At 41.5% G+C, this 18,927-nt stretch overlaps 2 protein-coding genes and 1 pseudogene across 3 annotated transcripts in view; 1 reads left to right on the plus strand and 2 right to left on the minus strand.

Annotated features, from left to right (window-relative positions):
• The window catches only part of LOC148027870 (E3 ubiquitin-protein ligase UPL5-like), a 99,452-nt gene that overhangs the window by 53,716 nt on the left and 26,809 nt on the right, over nucleotides 1-18,927 (plus strand). The window lies entirely within an intron of this gene.
• On the minus strand, nucleotides 7,094-7,786 carry LOC148027871 (uncharacterized). The gene has a single exon (XM_087689020.1). It carries the CDS (start codon nucleotides 7,682-7,684, stop codon nucleotides 7,094-7,096), a length of 591 nt encoding a protein of 196 aa, XP_087545146.1. The 5' UTR covers nucleotides 7,685-7,786.
• Nucleotides 9,788-12,163, minus strand: LOC148027872 (uncharacterized; annotated as a pseudogene).

The raw sequence follows: 18,927 nt of genomic DNA on the forward strand, positions 1-18,927 counted from the left end.
TGGCATAACTGGACCATTTGGAATGCTTTTCTTTTTGACTCTGCCTATAATGTTCAGCGGCATATTGCGAGGCTTAAGGGCCTCTTGTATTGGCAGTTAGATCTTCTCCAGCATTCTGATTTGCTCTCTGGGGAGGACTTACGTCCCTGGCATATGGCAATTTCCTCCGTGTCTTTGCCATGACCTTGTAACTTGTAGTACTTAGAACCTCTTCACGTGATGGCATAGATTGTCGTCATGTATCTTGTAATCAAGTAATCTTGTATTTTTTTCGTAATTAATGCAATTACCTTTTATGAAAAAGAGAGAGAGAGAGAGAGAGAGAGAGAGAGAGAGAGAGAGAGAGCTGCCATTGTTGCTGCAACATTTGATAGGCCATCTCCATCTAGTAGGAGATTCTCTAGGAATTGGTGACATGCCCACAAAAGAGTATAGCAATAGATGACAGCAGTTTGAGGGCTGTTTCACTGAAGCAACATCATATTCGGGGTGTTCCATCAGTGAAGATGGTTTTCATGAATCATGGAAGGTTGAAGAGAGAATGGCAGCACCAAAACATGAAGCAATGTGTGTGTGTGAGAGAGAGAGAGAGAGAGAGAGAGAGAGAGAGAGAGAGAGAGAGAGATTTGGTGTGTACCAACAATGTGTTGGTACACAAAGATTAAAGGATATATTTATACTTAAGGATTTACGGGTTTCATCCACAAGGTTGCATGCACATGGACAAATAAATAATACACGTGTAATACACGAGAAGTGAACAAAGGGCCTTTACACCCAACAACCTCCCACTTAAAGGTTCGAAGTGAACCTTTAACCAACTCTGACTAGTCATATACAATGCTCATGCTGAGCTTTGCCAAGACTTTTAGTGAGAACATTTGCAAGGTTACTTTGAGTTTTGATCGTGGTCAGTGTGACCAGAACATCTTCTAGAACCTGTCTGATAAAGTGGTACCGCACATCAATATCTTTGGGGCGTGAATGAAACATGGCATTCTTAGCCAGATACATAGCACTCTGGCTATCACATCCTAATATTGGAGTACCAATGGACATGCTGAAATCTTCGGCAAGTCTGCTCAACCAAATAGCTTCCTTGGAATCTGCAATAGCTGAAATATATTCAGCTTCAGTAGTACTTAGTGCTATGATTTTCTGCAATTTGGAGCAACAAGAAACTGCTCCTCCAGTAATTGTAAAGACATACTTGCTAGTGGACTTGGAAGTATCCAAGTCATTTGCCATGTCTCCTTCATAGCATCCCTACAAACTCAATGCACCTTGCCTGTAGCTTATACACTTTTTTTGTGTATCCTTAAGATATCTGAAGATACACTTGACTGCCTCCCAATGTGCTTTGCTAGGATTAGGCATATAATGATTGACAACTCCCATTGCATGAGCAATATCCGAACGAGTAGCAACATAGCATACATAAGAGAGCCACAAGTTGATGCATAAGGAACTCCCTTCATTGCACTGGCTTCCATCTCATCCGTTGGGCCGTCAGCTTTGCCAAGTTTAACGTATGGAGGCAAAGGGACTTCAAGAGACTTAGCTTCAGCCATGTTAAACCTGTTAAGTATCTTTTCAATGTACTTTTCTTGTGATAAGAACAACAATTTCTGCTTTCTATCTTTGTTGATTCTCATGCAAAAAATATGCTCTACATTTCCCAAATCCTTCATAGAGAAGGTTGATTTCATCTGATCCTTGAGATCATCAAGACTAGTTTTTGTCTTTCCAGCTAGCAATATATCATGTACATAGAGAACAAGTATAATAGGGCTGCCATCGGTATCCTTCTTCGTGTACAAACAGTGGTATGCATGGCTGCAATTAAACTCATGAGAGAGCATAAAAGTATCAAACTTCTTGTACCATTGTCATGGTGCCTGCTTCCGTCCATACAGGCTGTGTTTCAGTTTGCATACCAACTGCTCTTTGTCAAGAACTACAAAGCTCTTTGGCTGTTTCATGTAGATCTCTTCATCTATATCACCATGCAGAAAAGATGTCTTCACATCCATTTGGTATAGCTCCAAGTCCAACATTGCACCAAGAGCAAATAGCACACATAGAGTGGTCATCTTCACAACAGGAGAGAAGACCTCCTGGAAGTCAATACCTTCCTTTAGTGCATAACCCTTGGCAACTAATCTTGCCTTGTACTTGGTGCCCATCAACTGTTTTTACCTTATACACCCACTTATTTGGAAGAGCTTTCCTTCCTTTGGATAGAGGCACAAGATCCCAAGTATCATTTGCATACAAAGGTTTGATTTCTTCTTGCATTGCAAGCTCCCACTTACTGTTGAATTTACATGACTTTGCCCTTGTATAACGGAGAGGCTCACTCTCATTTGACAGTATAACATAATGCAAAGAGGGGTCAAATCTTAGTGGTTGTCTTCTAAAGCAAGTAGACCTATGTACCCAATGATCTACATTCTTTGGCATTGGCTCTATACTAGGAGGCAAATAAATTTCAGCATTTTCTGGCTGCTGCAAACCATGTTCAGCATGCTGTTCATGCTGTTCAGCACCTTCATCTTGTGGACCTGCACCTACATCTTGCTGTCCAGCACCTTCATGAGCATCTCTTTGTTGTCCAACTTCTTCTGGCTCAAAGATAACCGGCTGATCATCAATTTCAGCCTGCGGTAAAGCATCATGAGGCTCTTTTTTTGACATTGTGGGTGGTTGTACATGCTGAACTTTGACTCTCTTAGAGTCTTCATCAGAGACCAAAGTATTTTTCAGCAACTTTGCCTCATTAAACACTACATCTCGGGTGCGTACAATTTTATTGGATTGAGGTAATTTTACTCTATGGCCCATTTCACCTTCATCACCATAGTCCAGAAAGATACCCTTGGTGGACTTAGCATCAAGCTTACTTCTCAGTTCATTCCTGACATGTACGAATGCATCACAACGGAAGACACGTAGATGGTCATATGAGGCCGGTTTGCCAGACCAAACCTCCTCAAGGATGACATTCTTAAAGGACTTGTTAGGAGAATGGTTGCAAATGTGCACCATGGTTTTTAATGCCTTTCCCCAAAATTCATGAGGGAGATTAGCAGTGGACAACATACACCGCACTCTCTCACACAATGTTTTGTTATATCTTTTTGCTACACCATTCGAAGAAGAGCTGTATGGAGCTATCAGCTCCCTTTTGATACCATGGAAATAAAAAAAAGGATGTGAATTCACCCCCATTTTCTATGGTGAGACATTTCATCTTTTTCTCTGTTTGAGTGGTCGCAAAGGCATGAAATGACTTAAATGCGGCGAATACATCACTTTTCTTTTCCAACAAATACACCCAAATCTTTTTGGATCAGTCATCAATGAATGAAACAAAGTATGCAACAGTTCCCATAGATTTTATAGGCATGCTACACACATTAGAATGCATCAAATCCAAAACATTTTTTTTGCGAGAGAAACCATAATAATAAGAATTTCTCACTTGCTTACCAAATTGACAATCATTATAAAAGTTGAGCTTTGAGCCCTTAGCATCAAGTTTTTTCAAAGAGGAAATAACTTTAAGTCCTTGTTGGCTCATGTGACCCAATCTCTTACGCCAAAGCTCTAAATGAGAGCCAATTTCAGCTATAGCAAGAAATTTTCCAAATAGGTAAGCAATAGAGTGTGCCCTTTTTGGAGCCCTTTACAACATGCATAGAGCCCTTCTTAAGTTTCCATAAACCAGCACCAAACATTGTGGTGTAACCATGCAGATTTATCTGTCCCACAAATAGCAAACTTTTCTTGATGCCAAGTACAAATCCAACATCTTTGAGCACAAGCTTCTGAGCATTGTCTGAAGACAAATATATGGTGCCAATCCCATCAATATTGTAAGCATGATTTTACAAAGGTAAACCTTGCCATAGTTGCCTGCATCAAAGGTAGCAAAGCACTCCAAGCATGGAGTCACATGAAATGAATCACTAGAGTCTACTATCCATGTTTGTGTCAATCCATCGGCGACTGCTAGTAATGCATCAATAACATTTGCTTTGGTAATATGCATGTCTTGAACATGAAGTACAAGGGCATCACTGATAGCACAAAGTACATCACCATCATTATCACCATGAGATAGTTCTTCAAGGACAACACTGGAGGTCACATTGACCTTCTCTTTGTCCTTTGAAGCCTTAGATGCATCAGCCTTGTCCTCTTTCTTCTTCTTGTCTCCTGCATTCTTCTTTCTTTCCTGTTCCTTCTTAAAGTACCTATAATCAGGTTTCTTGTGACCTTTACGACCACACTGATAACATGTGACATCTTGTTGCTTTTCTTTCTCTCTACTCTTACTTCTACTTCTTTGTCTTGTATTTGCATTCTTCTTATTAGCTTTGCCTCTGACATCGTATGCTGAACTACTGCCTTTCCCACTAGATTTTCGTCTCTGTCTTGGCTTCTTGTGACCTTTACGGCCACATTGATAACATGTGACATCTTGTTGCTTTTCTTTCTCTTTACTCTTACTTCTGCTTCTTTGTCCTATATTTTCATTCTTCTTATTAGCTTTGCCTCTCACATTGTATACTGAACTACTGCCTTCCCCATTGGATTTTTGTCTCTCTCTTCATTGAGAATAGATCATTTGACACCATCATATGTGAGGCTGCTAGGATTGTTGCTCAAAGAAACCACAAGTGTTTCCCATGAGTTTGGCAGTGTCATGATCAAGAAAATAGCTCTTAGCTTATCATCAAAATCAAGATTAGCATCCTTCAGCTGATTCAAAATACGTGTAAATGTACTTAAGTGCTCAAAAGCTGTCTTAGACTCATCCAGTCCCATATTCACCAACTTCCGCATCACATGCACCTGATTGACAGGTGTAGCATAACCTGTATTCAAGCCTTTGATATGTGTAAGGATATCATTAGTGACACCCATTTTGATATAGGCCACAACTTCCTTGTTCACCTTCGCCCAATCTTCATCAGACATTTGTGCAGGCTTGTTTTGTTGCAAAGCATGAAACCGGCCTGTTCAATGGGAAGGGCGGTAGTGTACAACCAAAATATATAAATGCTTTCACCCAATTTAACAGTCGCCCACTTAACCTGAACTTAAAGACACAGAATCAAGAAGAAATACAGGAAGCTAGAATGCTCCTGTTGCAACACAGACACCCTGTTGGCCCCTAAGTTAGGCGCTCCTTGCGGTATTTCTTTATTTTTAAAAAGGGAAAGTACAATGGGCTGTCTTTCACCTATTCTGGGTGAAATTTTGGTAGAATAACAGTACAATTACTGACCCAAAACAAGCAGACCAGGAGGGGAAACTCTGCCCAAGTCTGAAACTTCTGGTTGGAGTGCAGAATTGACCATTTCAGCCTGCTGTATTTACTGGTTCAGACCTGTTCTGACACCTGTTTACAACTCATACTGTTCCCTATACTGTTCAGCCCACTATAATTACTGGTTCAGACCTGTTCTGAAACCTGTTTTCAGTTCATACTGCTCCCTGCACTGTCCTGCATCATCTGGGCCAAGTGCCCCTTGACTTTGACATCAATTGGGCTCTGAATTAACCTCTGAACAGTCCAAAAACAGTACTGATTCAGTGCTGTTTCAGACACTTACTTGGTGAGGTTACCACCCTCACCTGTCCCTGTTGGGAGAGCATACAACTGCTCCTGTTCCTGGAGAAAGGAGGCTCTTGCCTCATGCAAAAACAACATATTCCCACAGAGTTGTACCTGAATCAGAAGAAAGGCCCTTGATTCTGCAGGATAACCATACTGTCAGGGAGAGAGAGAGAGAGAGCAGGAAGCAAGCTCAGCCCTCTGTGCATCATAGACAAGGTAGGCCAGCTCTCAAGAGCTCTCCATCTGCAGCTGTTTTTTTACAAATGAGCCCCTTCTAGCCCAAAAACTGCACGCCAGTCCTCTTTAAAGAGGTAAGTGCACAAATTTGTGCCAAATGGCAGCATTGGAAGATATTTCCCGTTCTAACCTTTCGGTCTAAAATTCTCCATCCTCTGTTCAAAATTTGACCTAGGCACAGACCAAAGGATTAATCCTCGTGCAAAAACGAAGATAATGACGCGAACAGATTCTAAGGTCCAAAAATAGTAACTCCCTAAATTTTAGGAGTTGCTTCCATTGCATCCCACTAGTCTTCTGACCATCTTTGCAGACTAAGGCTACATCCAAATTTGCAATGTAGTCAACTGAAAGTGAATTTCCATTGATGACCCCACATGGACTAATCTCTTGCAGATTTGTCCATCTTCACTTTGAACTAGTCTCTTCCAGGCTAGTTCTTCAACACACTTGTCCATATACACTTTCACAAGTCTCTTCCAGGCTTGTCAATCTACAGTGCCATCAGTCTCTTCCAGACTTACACAGGACCTTAACTGTCGAGTCTTGACTCACTAGACATTCCTGTCTGTTTCACATATTGGCCATGCAACTCAGGCGTTTAGATTTCAAGAGGGATTCTTCCAAAAAGAAAAACCAAATAAAATATGTAATAAAGAAATCAACAAAAAGGTAATAGTTGTCACAGTCTTGTGACATATATCCTTCTCGAAATTGCAAACGTCCTCGTTTGCATGAATGTCATACATGCATCCAGCTAACCCAGTGAACTTACACTTAGCAGCACATGTACAACACATACATGCTATCAGTCAACATTGTGAAGTGAACACACTGTTAACACATGCATGTTCGAACTGTGAAACATGGCAGACTATCATCGTATGACTTCACATCACTGTTTCCAGATATAGTGGCCGGTACACCACAATTATATCCCCATAGTGGCAGATTCTCATTTGATGACTCCACATCACCCTGACTAGAGATCTAGTGGCCGGTACATCAAAATGATATCCCCACTGAGTCAATTCACAGAATACATGCCCGATCGAGTAACCATTGTTACAACATGTATTCAATTCAATAGAAGTAAAAACTGTATTCTTGCAAGCAATACTTACTTCTTTAGCACTGAGAAAATCATATGGACACAATAAGCGTTAACCTGTACAAAATCTGTTTCTGTACATATTTTCTTTCTTGAGCAATTGTCACTTTGACAAATTATTTCAGCTTAGAGATACAAGGGGTCAAGGTAGGTTGCAAGCGAAATGCTTCAAGGTAAAGTTCCAACACACTAGGTGACTCTGCAAGTTCACCTTCGTCCATCCACTTAGCATCTATAGCTGGATAGTTCTTGAACTTAACCAAATACCTTCTAGCAACTTTGCCTTTCACTTTCCTTTCCTTGTGTGCCAATATCTGTTCTGGAACAAGAATTTCATCAAGTTCCTCAACTTCGGGCTGTTCCTCAGCTGGCATATCTTCTGGCACATCACCCACATAGGGTCTAAGAAGACTTACATGGAAAGCATTATGAATCTTCCAATTATCAGGCAATTTCAGCCTATAGCTGACATCACTAATCTTCTCTGTTACTTGAAAAGACCCATAGTATCGCATACTAAGCTTAGTGAAAAGACTTTCCTTGCCTTTCCGCTTCTTTAAGCGTGCCTTTTCAAACCCCAAGAGTACCCAATCACCAAGTGAAAACAACAATTCACGACGGTGATGATCAACAGCTTTCTTTTGCTTTGCCTGAGTCCTTTCAAGGGCATGCTTAACTTTCTGATACATTTCACCCATACTCTGCATATATTGATCTGCCTGAAAGATCTTATCCTTTGTATGCAAAATGGGAGGAACCTTTTTACCACCTTCAACAATTTCAAAAGGGGCTTTGCCTGTTGACGAATGCACAATATTATTGTATGCATACTCGACCGAAGGCAAATACTGCTCCCACTTTGACTTGTGCTTTGACACATAGCACTTAAGCAGATCCAAGACAGTAGAATTTGCCTCTTCTGATTGTCCATCAGTCTGTGGATGAAATGACGATGAGAACTTAAGCGTTGTGCCCATGTTCTCAAATATGCCTCTCCAGAATAGACTTGTCATCGGTGGGTCATGGTCACTGACAATAGACTGTGGCATACCATGGTACTTGAAGACATTGCACATAAACAAACGTGCCATCTGATCTGGTTTTATCTTCTTCCTGATAGGAATGAAATGAGCTTGTTTGCTAAACCTGCAAATAATAGTCCATATCCCATCATTTCCTGTCTGTGTCCTTGGAAGATCAAAGATAAAATCTATAGCTATGCTTTCCCATGGTTTATCTGGAATAGGCAATGGCTGTAAAAGCCCTAGTGCTTTTTGCCTGTCAACCTTGACCTTCTGGCAAATCAAACACTGCCGCACAAAAGCATCTACGTCTCTTCTCAAAGTAGGCCAATAAAAGAATGTCTCTACTGCTTTGATTGTTGCATCAATACCATGATGCCCTGCATACGATGGAGAATGACTCTCTGTTATAACTTTCTGTCTCAATGGCATAGTGACTCATAGTCTACCATGCATCAGCATGAAACCATCCTTGAGAAGATAATGCTCATGATGTTGTCCATTGACAAGCTGATCAAAGATCCTTGCAAAATCTTCATCATCAGCATACTGTTCCTTCATATCATCAAGCTCATGATGATAAGGAATTGACATAGCTGAAATTTGTGGCTTCCTTGACAAAGTATCAGCCACAACATTCTTTTTGCCTTCCACATGCACAATCTGAAAATGGAACGTTGACAAAAAGTTTGCCCAACGCATATGCTTTTCTGACAGCTTAGTCTGAGTTAAGAAATAACGCAATGTCTGATGATCTGTTTGGACAACAAAATCTGCCTCTTCTCTGGCCCTCGCAAGATTCTGCTTTCATAAGCAACTACCCAGCCATCTTGCATTAGCACTGCATCAATGCTATTGCCACAGGGATCACACTGGACAACAAATGACTTCCTAAGATCTGGCAGAATGATCACTGGACTAGAAGTCATCTTTTCTTTAAGAAAATTAAAAGCTAAAATCTCTTTCTGTGTCTACTGGAAAGAGACTCCTTTCTTTTGTAAAGCATGTAAAGGTGAAGCAATCTCTGCAAAATTGCGAATGCACCTCATGTAGTAAGAACACAAACCCAAGAAGCTTCTAACATCATGGACAATCTTCAAATCTGGCCATGTTCTAATTGCTTCAACCTTAGTAGGATCCATTCGGACACCATCCTTTGACACTATGTGCCCCAAGAACTGGATTTCTTTCAAGAAGAACTCACTCTTCTTGCCATTGATAAGCAACCTATTACTGCGAAGCTCATCAAAGACTGCTTTCAAGTGTTCTCTATGCTCCTGTTCATTCTTTGAAAAGACAATCATGTCATCAAAGAATGTATCAACAAACTGCCTGTATGGACGAAAAATCCTGTCCATCATTCGATTAAACGTAGTAGGAGCATTAGTGAGTCCAAATGGCATTACCAAGAACTCATAGAGACCAAACGTGGTCCTAAATGCAGTCTTATGCACATCCTCTTGCTTAATCCTGATCTGATGGTATCCACTCTTTAAATCTATCCTGCTGAAAATTGATGCTCCTTCCAAACGGTCAAGGATGTCGTCAATTCTTGGAATAGGGAACCTATTCTTGATGGTACTCTTGTTCAATGCTCGATAATCTATGCACATGCGCCAAGAGCCATCCTTCTTCTGCACTAAGAGCACTGGTGAGCAAAAAGGAGATGAACTTGGCTGATCAGCCCTTTTTCTAAGAGCTCATTTACCTGGCTCAATATCTCTTTTTGTTGGGCTGCACTAACCCTGTACGGAGGTCTATTTGGTGGGCTACTACCTGGCACCAAATCTATTGCATGATCCTCAGACCTCTCTGGTGGCAACTGTGATGGTAATGAGTCAGAAAAACAATCACTGAACTGAGACAAGAAGCAGACCTGTCTCTATCTAACATAGAAAAAATTGACTCATCATTATCCTTGACATCACGTGCAAAAATCAAGTACACAGAAAGATGATTCTTTATTACAGATGTAATGGCAGAAGCAGATACAACAGGTAGAGACTCTCCTTTAAGCTTCACATCAAGCACATGAGTCTTTTCCCTATGTTCCAAAGTCACTGTCTTGTTAAAGGCATCCAACACACCATGCTTTCTGAACATCCATGGCATTCACAACAAGACATCACAGCCTTCAAGTGGCATGATATAAAATTCTTCTGCATCAACATAAGACTGTACATGAAGACGGAGCTTTCCAAGAATGGGTGTCACAGACTCTGAGTGACCAGGACATGCCAACCCTGCCTTTGCTGTGTAGTCCATCTCATTTGCTCTGATGCCCAAAGTAGAAGCCAACTGTGGTGAGATAAAGTTTGCCTTAGCTCCAGGATCAAAGAAAATAAGTACATGTTGATCCCTAACTTTACCCCAAGCTCTGCAGAGCTCATTAGCATCCGAGTGTGGCTTGTCTCCCAGCATATCTGGCACTAAACCTGCTGAAGGTTTGGGCTTCTTTCCTTTCCTGTCCTCTTTATCATCATCAGCTGGTCTCTTATTCTTGTCCGAACAGTTAGACGCAGTATGACCAGTCTGTTCACAGATAAAGCACTTCCTCTCAACCATTAAAGCCTTTCTCTCTTCGAGAGACTTGCGCACAAAAGGTTTCTTCTGGCTCTTTGACTGCTGTCCAAAGAACTTGGCTGGCTTCTTCTTGAACTGCCAAGGTTTACCTGTGCTTTGAGAAATCTGAGAAACCTGTTTACCAAATGGCTTCTTTGCTGAAAATTTTTCAGATTTGTCCTGTTTAATGCTGCCCCCAAAACCACTTGACTGTCCCAACAATAATGCATTTCCTGTGGTGGCATTCTCAATTAACTGAGTCAAAGTGGTGACCTTTGTCTTTGTACAATAATTCCGGAGTTCCCTGGGCAGCCCACACCAATATTTCTCTATCTGCTTGGTCAATGGCACAACCCTGTAAGAAGTGACTGGAAGCAAAGCCTTCCAAAACTTCTTATTATAGTCTTCCAGATCCTTGCATTTAGATGCATCCAAATTGTGCCAAGCTGACATAGCATCAATCTCAAATTCATTGGTCAACCAAGCAGAAGCAAATACTTGCTTGAAGTAAGTCCAAGTGGCAGGAGCTTGTCCTTGCATCAACAGTGTACTCCACCACTGACTAGCATTGTCTTTAAGAAAAGTGGCAGCTTTCCGGACCTTAGAAGGCTTTGTAAAGTTCCCTCCTGCAAATGCGGCATCAAACTGCTGCAAGAAAGAAAGTGCCTTAGTCCTATCTTCAAATCCTCGAAAGATGTCAAACTGTACGGCTGCACCACCTTCCTTGTATGGCTTTGGCTTCTCATGAGCCATCAAAGGGTCCATAGGATATGCCTGTAACATAGGAACACTAACAGGTGTCATAGAAGTTGCCGGACCACTGACTATAGGGCTTGTAGACACAATACTTGCTTGCTGGTTTTGATAACCAGCCATACCAAAAGTGCCCTGTGGCATGCCAAAACTGCCTTGAACACCCTGAAATCCAGGCTGCATGCCTATGTTACCATACATGGGGTTTGGCATAAAACCCTGTGTATCCCCAAACACTGTTCCTGGTACATAAATCTGGTTTCCAGGCGCATAACCAGCCATACTCTGAAATACAGATCCACCTCCAAAGTATCCAGGATGTACAGAGGTCGGTGGGAAAACCTGTGGTAAAGCCTGAAAATAGTTTCCCTGTCCATTTAGGCCAACATTTGGCTGCTGTAAAGTGGCAGGCTGAACTGGCAATGCCTGTGTAACTAGCGTTTCCGCCACCTGTTCCTGGGCAGTCAGAACCAATCTTGGAGTCTCCATTGACTTTGCAAGCTGCCTTGGTGTTTCCACTGAATCTGCGACATGTTTACCCTTATCCTGGACCTCTACTGGATCCGAAATCTTTGCAGATTGCCCAACTTGCGATAAAGGAAGGGAGGGCTGTAAAAATGCCAAAAACCTTGGATTCTGCATCACTTGAGTAAACATACTCACAGCAGCAACTAATTGAGTCTTGAAATTGTCTTCATCCATAGAAGAAGCCGTAAGAACTTGTGGCTCAACCATAACAAGAGGAGTAACAAACTGTGGAGGTCTAGAAGACTCTCCCACCTCATGAACAACAGGGATCTCCTATGATGAAGACGCTTCCTCTTTGGTGTCTTCCTTTCTATCAGCCATAATGCACAATTTTGTGTCTTACACCGAAACAAACCCTGGCTCACTCTTTAGGGAAAAAGTGATTCGATCCCGGCAATGGAACCATGAAACCGGCCTGTTCACTGGGAAGGGCGGTAGTGTACAACCAAAATATATAAATGCTTTCACCCAATTTAACAGTCGCCCACTTAACCTGAACTTAAAGACACAGAATCAAGAAGAAATACAGGAAGCTAGAATGCCCCTGTTGCAACACAGACACCCTGTTGGCCCCTAAGTTAGGCGCCCTTGCGGTATTTCTTTATTTTTAAAAAGAGAAAGTACAATGGGCTGTCTTTCACCTATTCTGGGTGAAATTTGGCAGCATAACAATACAATTACTGACCCAAAACAAGCAAACCAGGAGGGGAAACTTTGCCCAAGTCTGAAACTTCTGGTTGGAGTGTAGAATTGACCATTTCAGCCTGCTGTATTTACTGGTTCAGACCTGTTTTGACACCTGTTTACAACTCATATTGTTCCCTGTACTGTTCAGCCCACTATAATTACTGGTTCAGACCTGTTCTGAAACATGTTTTCAGTTCATACTGCTCCCTACACTGTCCTGCATCATCTAGGCCAAGTGCCCCTTGACTTTGACATCAATTGGGCTCTGAATTAACCTCTGAACAGTCCAAAAACAGTACTGATTCAGTGCTGTTTCAGACACTTACTTGGTGAGGTTACCACCCTCACCTGTCCCTGCTGGGATGGCATACAACTGCTCCTGTTCTTGGAGAAAGGAGGCTCTTGCCTCATGCAAAAACAACATGTTCCCACACAGCTGTACCTGAATCAGAAGAAAGGCCCTTGATTCTGCAGCATAACCATACTGTCAGGGAGAGAGAGAGAGAGCAGGAAGCAAGCTCAGCACTCTGTGCATCATAGACAAGGTAGGCCAGCTCTCAAGAGCTCTCCATCTGTAGCTGTTTTTTTCAAATGAGCCCCTTCCAGCCCAAAAACTGCACGCCAGCCCTCTTTAAAGAGGTAAGTGCACAAATTTGTGCCAAATGGCAGCACTGGAAGATATTGCCGGTTCTAACCTTCCGGTCTAAAATTCTCCATCCTTTGTTCAAAATTTGACCTCGGCACAGACTAGAGGATTAATCCTCGTGCAAAAATGAAGATAATGACGCGAATAGATTTTGAGGTCCAAAAATAGTAACTCCCTAAATTTTAGGAGTTGCTTCCATTGCATCCCACTAGTCTTCTGACCATGTTTGTAGACTAAGGCTACATCCAAATTTGCAATGTAGCTCAACTGAAAGTGAATTTCCACTGATGACCCCACATGGACTAATCTCTTGCAGATTTGTCCATCTTCACTTTGAACTAGTCTCTTCTAGGCTAGTTCTTCAACACACTTGTCCATATACACTTTCATAAGTCTCTTCCAGGCTTGTCAATCTACAGTGCCATCAGTCTCTTCCAGACTTATATTGGACCTTAACTGTGGAGTCTTGACTCATTAGACATTCCTGTCTGTTTCACATACTGGCCATGCAACTTAGGCGTTTAGATTTCAAGAGGGATTCTTCCAAAAAGAAAAACCAAATAAAATATGTAATAAAGAAATCAACAAAAAGGTAATAGTTGTCACAGTCTTGTGACAAAGCATCTTCACAATCTTTCAAGAAAGGAATAGCTTGCATATGATCTTTCCAATGATTGAAATGCTGACCATCAAATCATTTGATTTCCATCAAAATATTTGTGTTAGAATTTGAAGAAGTTATAACCATTTTGCCAAAATCACAGATATCAGCCAAAGTAACTGTAAATACCCAAGCTTAACCACCAGATACACTTGCTGTTCTTTCTCTATCAGCAATAAACCACTGCTGTTTATGGACAACCAGCCAATACGAAGGTTGAACCAGCAAGTACACAGCTGTAAACAGCAACACACAGCTGTAGCCGATCAGTGTGCTCGGTAGTACCCAAAACTGAAGAAATTGCTTTATTTCAGACAGTATGCTGCTCGGGAAGAAGAGGCTGTTAACAGGTCAGCGTGACTTGCCCGACCTGCCCTGACCGCCATGCAATCACTTGCTGCTGCTGCCTGTTGCTATGCAGCCACCCGCAGGCTGTCACTTGCCTGCACAGACCTGTCCCTGCTGCTGCTGGCTGACCCCATGCAGTCAAAATGATTGCTGTCAGCTGCTGCTATGCACACATGCAGACTAGAAAAAATGATGATCTGACCTGAAAAGCGCCGTCTGGATGTGCGTGCAGCTGCTCACGATATAGTTTGCTACTGCTGCAATCCACGAACAGCTGCCTCGGGATGTGTGCTCGTGACCAGCTACCTCGAAATGCGTGCTCTGATACTAGTTGAAGATGGAAGATGCAATGTGTAGGTGTGAAGTACAGGTTTGAAAGCGACATGCACAGAGAGAGAGAGAGAGAGAGAGAGAGAGAGAGAGAGAGAGAGAGAGAGTCCACAATTTGTGCTTGCTAGAGCTGAAGCTTTATATGATAATAACTGTCAATCCCATCAATTCTTTGCTCGTCTGCACTAGAAATATGTCCGAGAAAATATTGTGCATTCGACGGATGAGCAGGGTGTTATTGTGACTGATCTTGCCTCCATCATCTAGATGAGTGTTGACTTTTATAAGTCCTTGCCGTGTCCGCAAGAGATTTTTTCTTATTCTATTCACTCTGCTTGCCGATATATTTGTGAGTTGGTTAGTAATTAAGTTAAACCAGAATGGGTGGATCTAATGGAGGCTGATATTTCAGAAGATGAGGTGGAAGAAGTGCTGTCCCACCTGCCCTGAAGGAAAAGTCCTGGCTGGGATGGGCTTCCTAATGAGCTGTTTTCAGCTCATGTGGAGTAGCTTAAGGACCTATTGACTTGCCTGTGTCAGCGAGTGTGGAATTCTGGTATAATGCTGTTAGATTGGAAGATTGCTGTCATTCAGTTGTTGCCCAAGGTTGCCTCTCCAACCTCTTTGAAACAATGGAGACCCATTTTTGTTATGGGTTTGTTATATAAAATCTTCTTCAAAATCATTGCCAACATATTGCAGAAAGTTTTTCCGCACCTGGTTCATCCACGTCAATATGGTTTCATCAAAGGTCGGAATATAATGCATAACATTTTGAATGTTCAACTGGCAATTGACTACGCTAAAGCTTTAGGTCAGCAAGTAGTTATGCTTTAGCTTGATATTGAGAAGGCATTTGATCATGTTGGCTGGTCTTTTTTGCGGCAATTATTGTCTGCAATGGGATTTGGTCCTCACATGGTTTCTCTTGTTGATACCATTAGTTAGGGTGTTGTAGCTCGTATTGCTTTTAATGGAGGGATTACGGAGGAAATTGCCTTGTCTCGGTCTCTTAGACAAGGCTGCCCTCTCAGCCCTTTATTGTTTGCTTTGGTCACTCACCTGATGCTCTCATTGTTGGATAAGTTGGCTGATCAAGGCGAGATCGTTGGCTTGTCTCTTTCGAGTGGTACTCAACTTGTGGGTCAATCTTTGGCAAACGATTCCTTTATGTTCCTTAAGGCTGATCGCACTAATGTTAATTGAGCAATGGTGGCCTTGAATCTTTTTGCTTTGGCATTGGGTCTTCATATTAATACTCAGAAATCTACACTACTCTCCTGTACGGAGCATGATGTGTAGGCCTTGGGTTGGCATGGAATTGTGATCTCAAAGGGAAGTATAACCAGACACTTGGGATATCCTATTGGTGTGGAGGTAGCTCCCCGTGCCTTGTTAGATTGGATGGCCTCTTGGATTCATGATAGGTTCATGTACTGGAAATCTCAAGGTTGGGCTTTACATGTTAGACTTAAAGTTGCTCTATGTATTATGATCAGTATGATATCGTTATTTTTGCCATTGCTTCCCTGGACTAAGAAGTGCCTTTTGGAATTGGTTCAGCCTATTAGATTCATGTTGTGAAAAAAGAAAGTCAATCGTTTGGGACAGGTGTGGATTTCATGGCAACATGTGACTACGCCTAAACGGATGGGGGGTGCAGCTTTGTTGGATGTTAATTTGCATATGACAGCCTTGAGGTTGGCCCTTTTGCAGGCTTTATGTGTACAGAGTCATCCTTGGTCAGAGATTGCTAAATTTCTCATTGAAAAGATTGGCATCTCTCATGCTAACACGGTTATTCATGCTTCCTGGTGGCATGTGCTTAATTCCTTGAGGCCTATTAAGATCTCCCAGTCTTTTCTCCTTTCTCATTTGATTGCATCATGGTAGGAGATCTTACGTTATTCAGTTTGGCGTCCCCCTGATATTTGTAAGGAGGTGAATTTGCTGCAAGGAGAAGTACTGGCATTCTCCAGGTTGCTGGATTGGCCAGACAAAGATTTGCAGAAAGTCAAGTTTAATCGGATGGCTCGTTTGGGGTTGTAGATAGTTTTTGATGGTGTTATTCCTAGGCAGTCTCGTCTTTATTCTTTTCGGCGTATTTGTCAGCACTTTCGGGTACCCTGTGGATATTGTGACATCTGGTCATCCATACAGGCCAAACTTCAGAGATTCTCTCCTTTGCCTATGCTACAACCATTGTATCCATGGCGTGACTGGATGTTTGTGCTTTCGGATGATTTCGAGAACAAGTTTGCTAACCTGATATATCATCAGATGGTGGAGGCCAAGAGATGGGTCACTACAAAGGTGAATAAATTATGGCATATAAGGGATGGCAAAAAGAAGTGGCACGAAAGATTCATTCAGATTTGCAAGTCTAAGGTTCCATATTAGGGTAAAGTCTTCTTGTGGCGACTGCTGATTGGTGGTCTTCCAATTGAAGAAGTGTTGCGTGCTCGAACGATCTCTGTTGGTCGTTGTGTATTTTGCACTACATGTGATGAAATATTGCTTCATCTTTTTGTCTCTTGTCCAGTTGCTCGACAGATCTGGAGTTTTATTTCCTGCATGTGGTTCTTGGCGACTCAGCATTGGATAACAGCCCTTTTATGGATTATGGGAAAGCTGCCCTCTATGCCTTCCTTGCATTCTGATTATTCTTGCCTATTCCATTTCCTTAGATAATCTGCCTTGTGGTATATTTGGCGTACTCAAAATGCCTTTATTTTTGATTCAGTTTTGGGCATCCATGGTCATGTGGCCTATGTTCGAGGTAGTGCTATGGCAGATTTCTTCTATGATATCATCTGACTTGGTTCTTCTTGACATTGCTGCTCCTTGGTTGGCTATTGTTCGCTCTACTCCAGCTGTCCTTTTTGTGTGATTTTTTCTTTATGTAAAAGTTTTGATAGTCTTTTCTCATTTTCTCTGATGACCTGATGGTCCGATGTAATACAAAGTAAGAGATACAGAGATAATGTTGACCTGATGGCTTGATGTAAATATTTACTATTTAATTCAATTATCTTCATGAAAAAAAAGAGACAGTCCACAATTTGGTGTGTACCAACAATGTGTTGGTACACAAAGATTAAAGGATGTATTTATAGTTTGGGGTTTACGGGTTTTACCCACAAGTGTGCATGCACATGTACAAATAAATAATATGCGTGTAATACATGGAAAGTGAGCAAAGGGCTTGTAGACCCAACATCATGGCTACCTAGATAGGGCAATAGTTGATTTCTTCTATTTTCTTGCAATGAAAGTTCGAATTTTCTCTCTCCTTAGTATTCTCTCTCATCCTCCAGCCTATTCCTATCCTTCCTTAGCAATTCCTAGGAAAATTAGCTATGGAGATGGAGATTTTGACTAATCTCTATTGTAAACAATAATTGACAGCAAAAATTAGGGTATGATAGCTGCCTTGGGACATGTACTCAGAAATTAAAGGCCTACAGACTTGAGTTTCAGTCATTGAATTGAGGCAATTTCAAGAGATTCAAGTGGCCATTCAGCTTGCAAATGTTTGTGGCTGAATTTGTCACCTAAGGAGCACAATTGAAGGTCAATCCTTGAGCAAACCAAGGGGCAGATTAGTTTAAAGGCTTGCTGGCAATTTATGACAGCAAGAAGCAATTGGAGAGTGAAGGAGATTTAGGGAGTCTCATTGTATTTCATCCAGATTGCAATTCAAGATAAAGAAATACCGTAAGGGACACTAGTTTTGGGGCCAACATGCTGTCCATTGTTCAAGATGAAGTAGTAACATCCATTGTCCAAGATGAAGTAGTAACATTTGCATTTTTCAGTTTATGTGATTTTTATGCTTGCTGTAATTGTTGTTTAATCAGGTCATTGCTACCCTCTTTAAGAAGGAAGGTTTAATCTTGAGCATTTATTAGCCCTTGAATTTGTATTAATTAACTTATTAGTGCCTAGTTCCTAATGTTACCATTGACATTAATGTATGATAAAACATTGTAGGCCAAAATTTGTTACCAAGCACCACCTAGTATTTGACTAATATAACTTATTACAACTTTTGCTGTTGATACCTAGTGACTTCTTAGGTCATTGACCCATCATTGTGATATAATTGACTTGCACATTTCACATGCACCTCACATTTACTCATTTGGTTAACACTTAATCAAATGCTAAGCAAAGTATCAAAATTTTATGTCCTTGTGACACAAAGAGTATGAGTTGGAGTGTGTCTCGTACTCTATAGATGTCAAAATATAGTAGATAGCCTTCGGAAATAGTGTGGCAAAAGCTGGCAATCAGGCCACTAGAGAAATTTGCAAAACGTAGGTTGGTTGATGACATGGCAGTGCAGGCGACAACTCGAAACAACAAATGCATGTCTAATTGATGACATGGCAAGCTGCCAGCAGCAGATTA

Source organism: Lygodium microphyllum, chromosome 12, assembly GCF_053477565.2.
Source record: "Lygodium microphyllum isolate KBCC chromosome 12, Lygodium_microphyllum_v1.1.10, whole genome shotgun sequence".
In the NCBI taxonomy this organism is placed as follows: domain Eukaryota; kingdom Viridiplantae; phylum Streptophyta; class Polypodiopsida; order Schizaeales; family Lygodiaceae; genus Lygodium; species Lygodium microphyllum.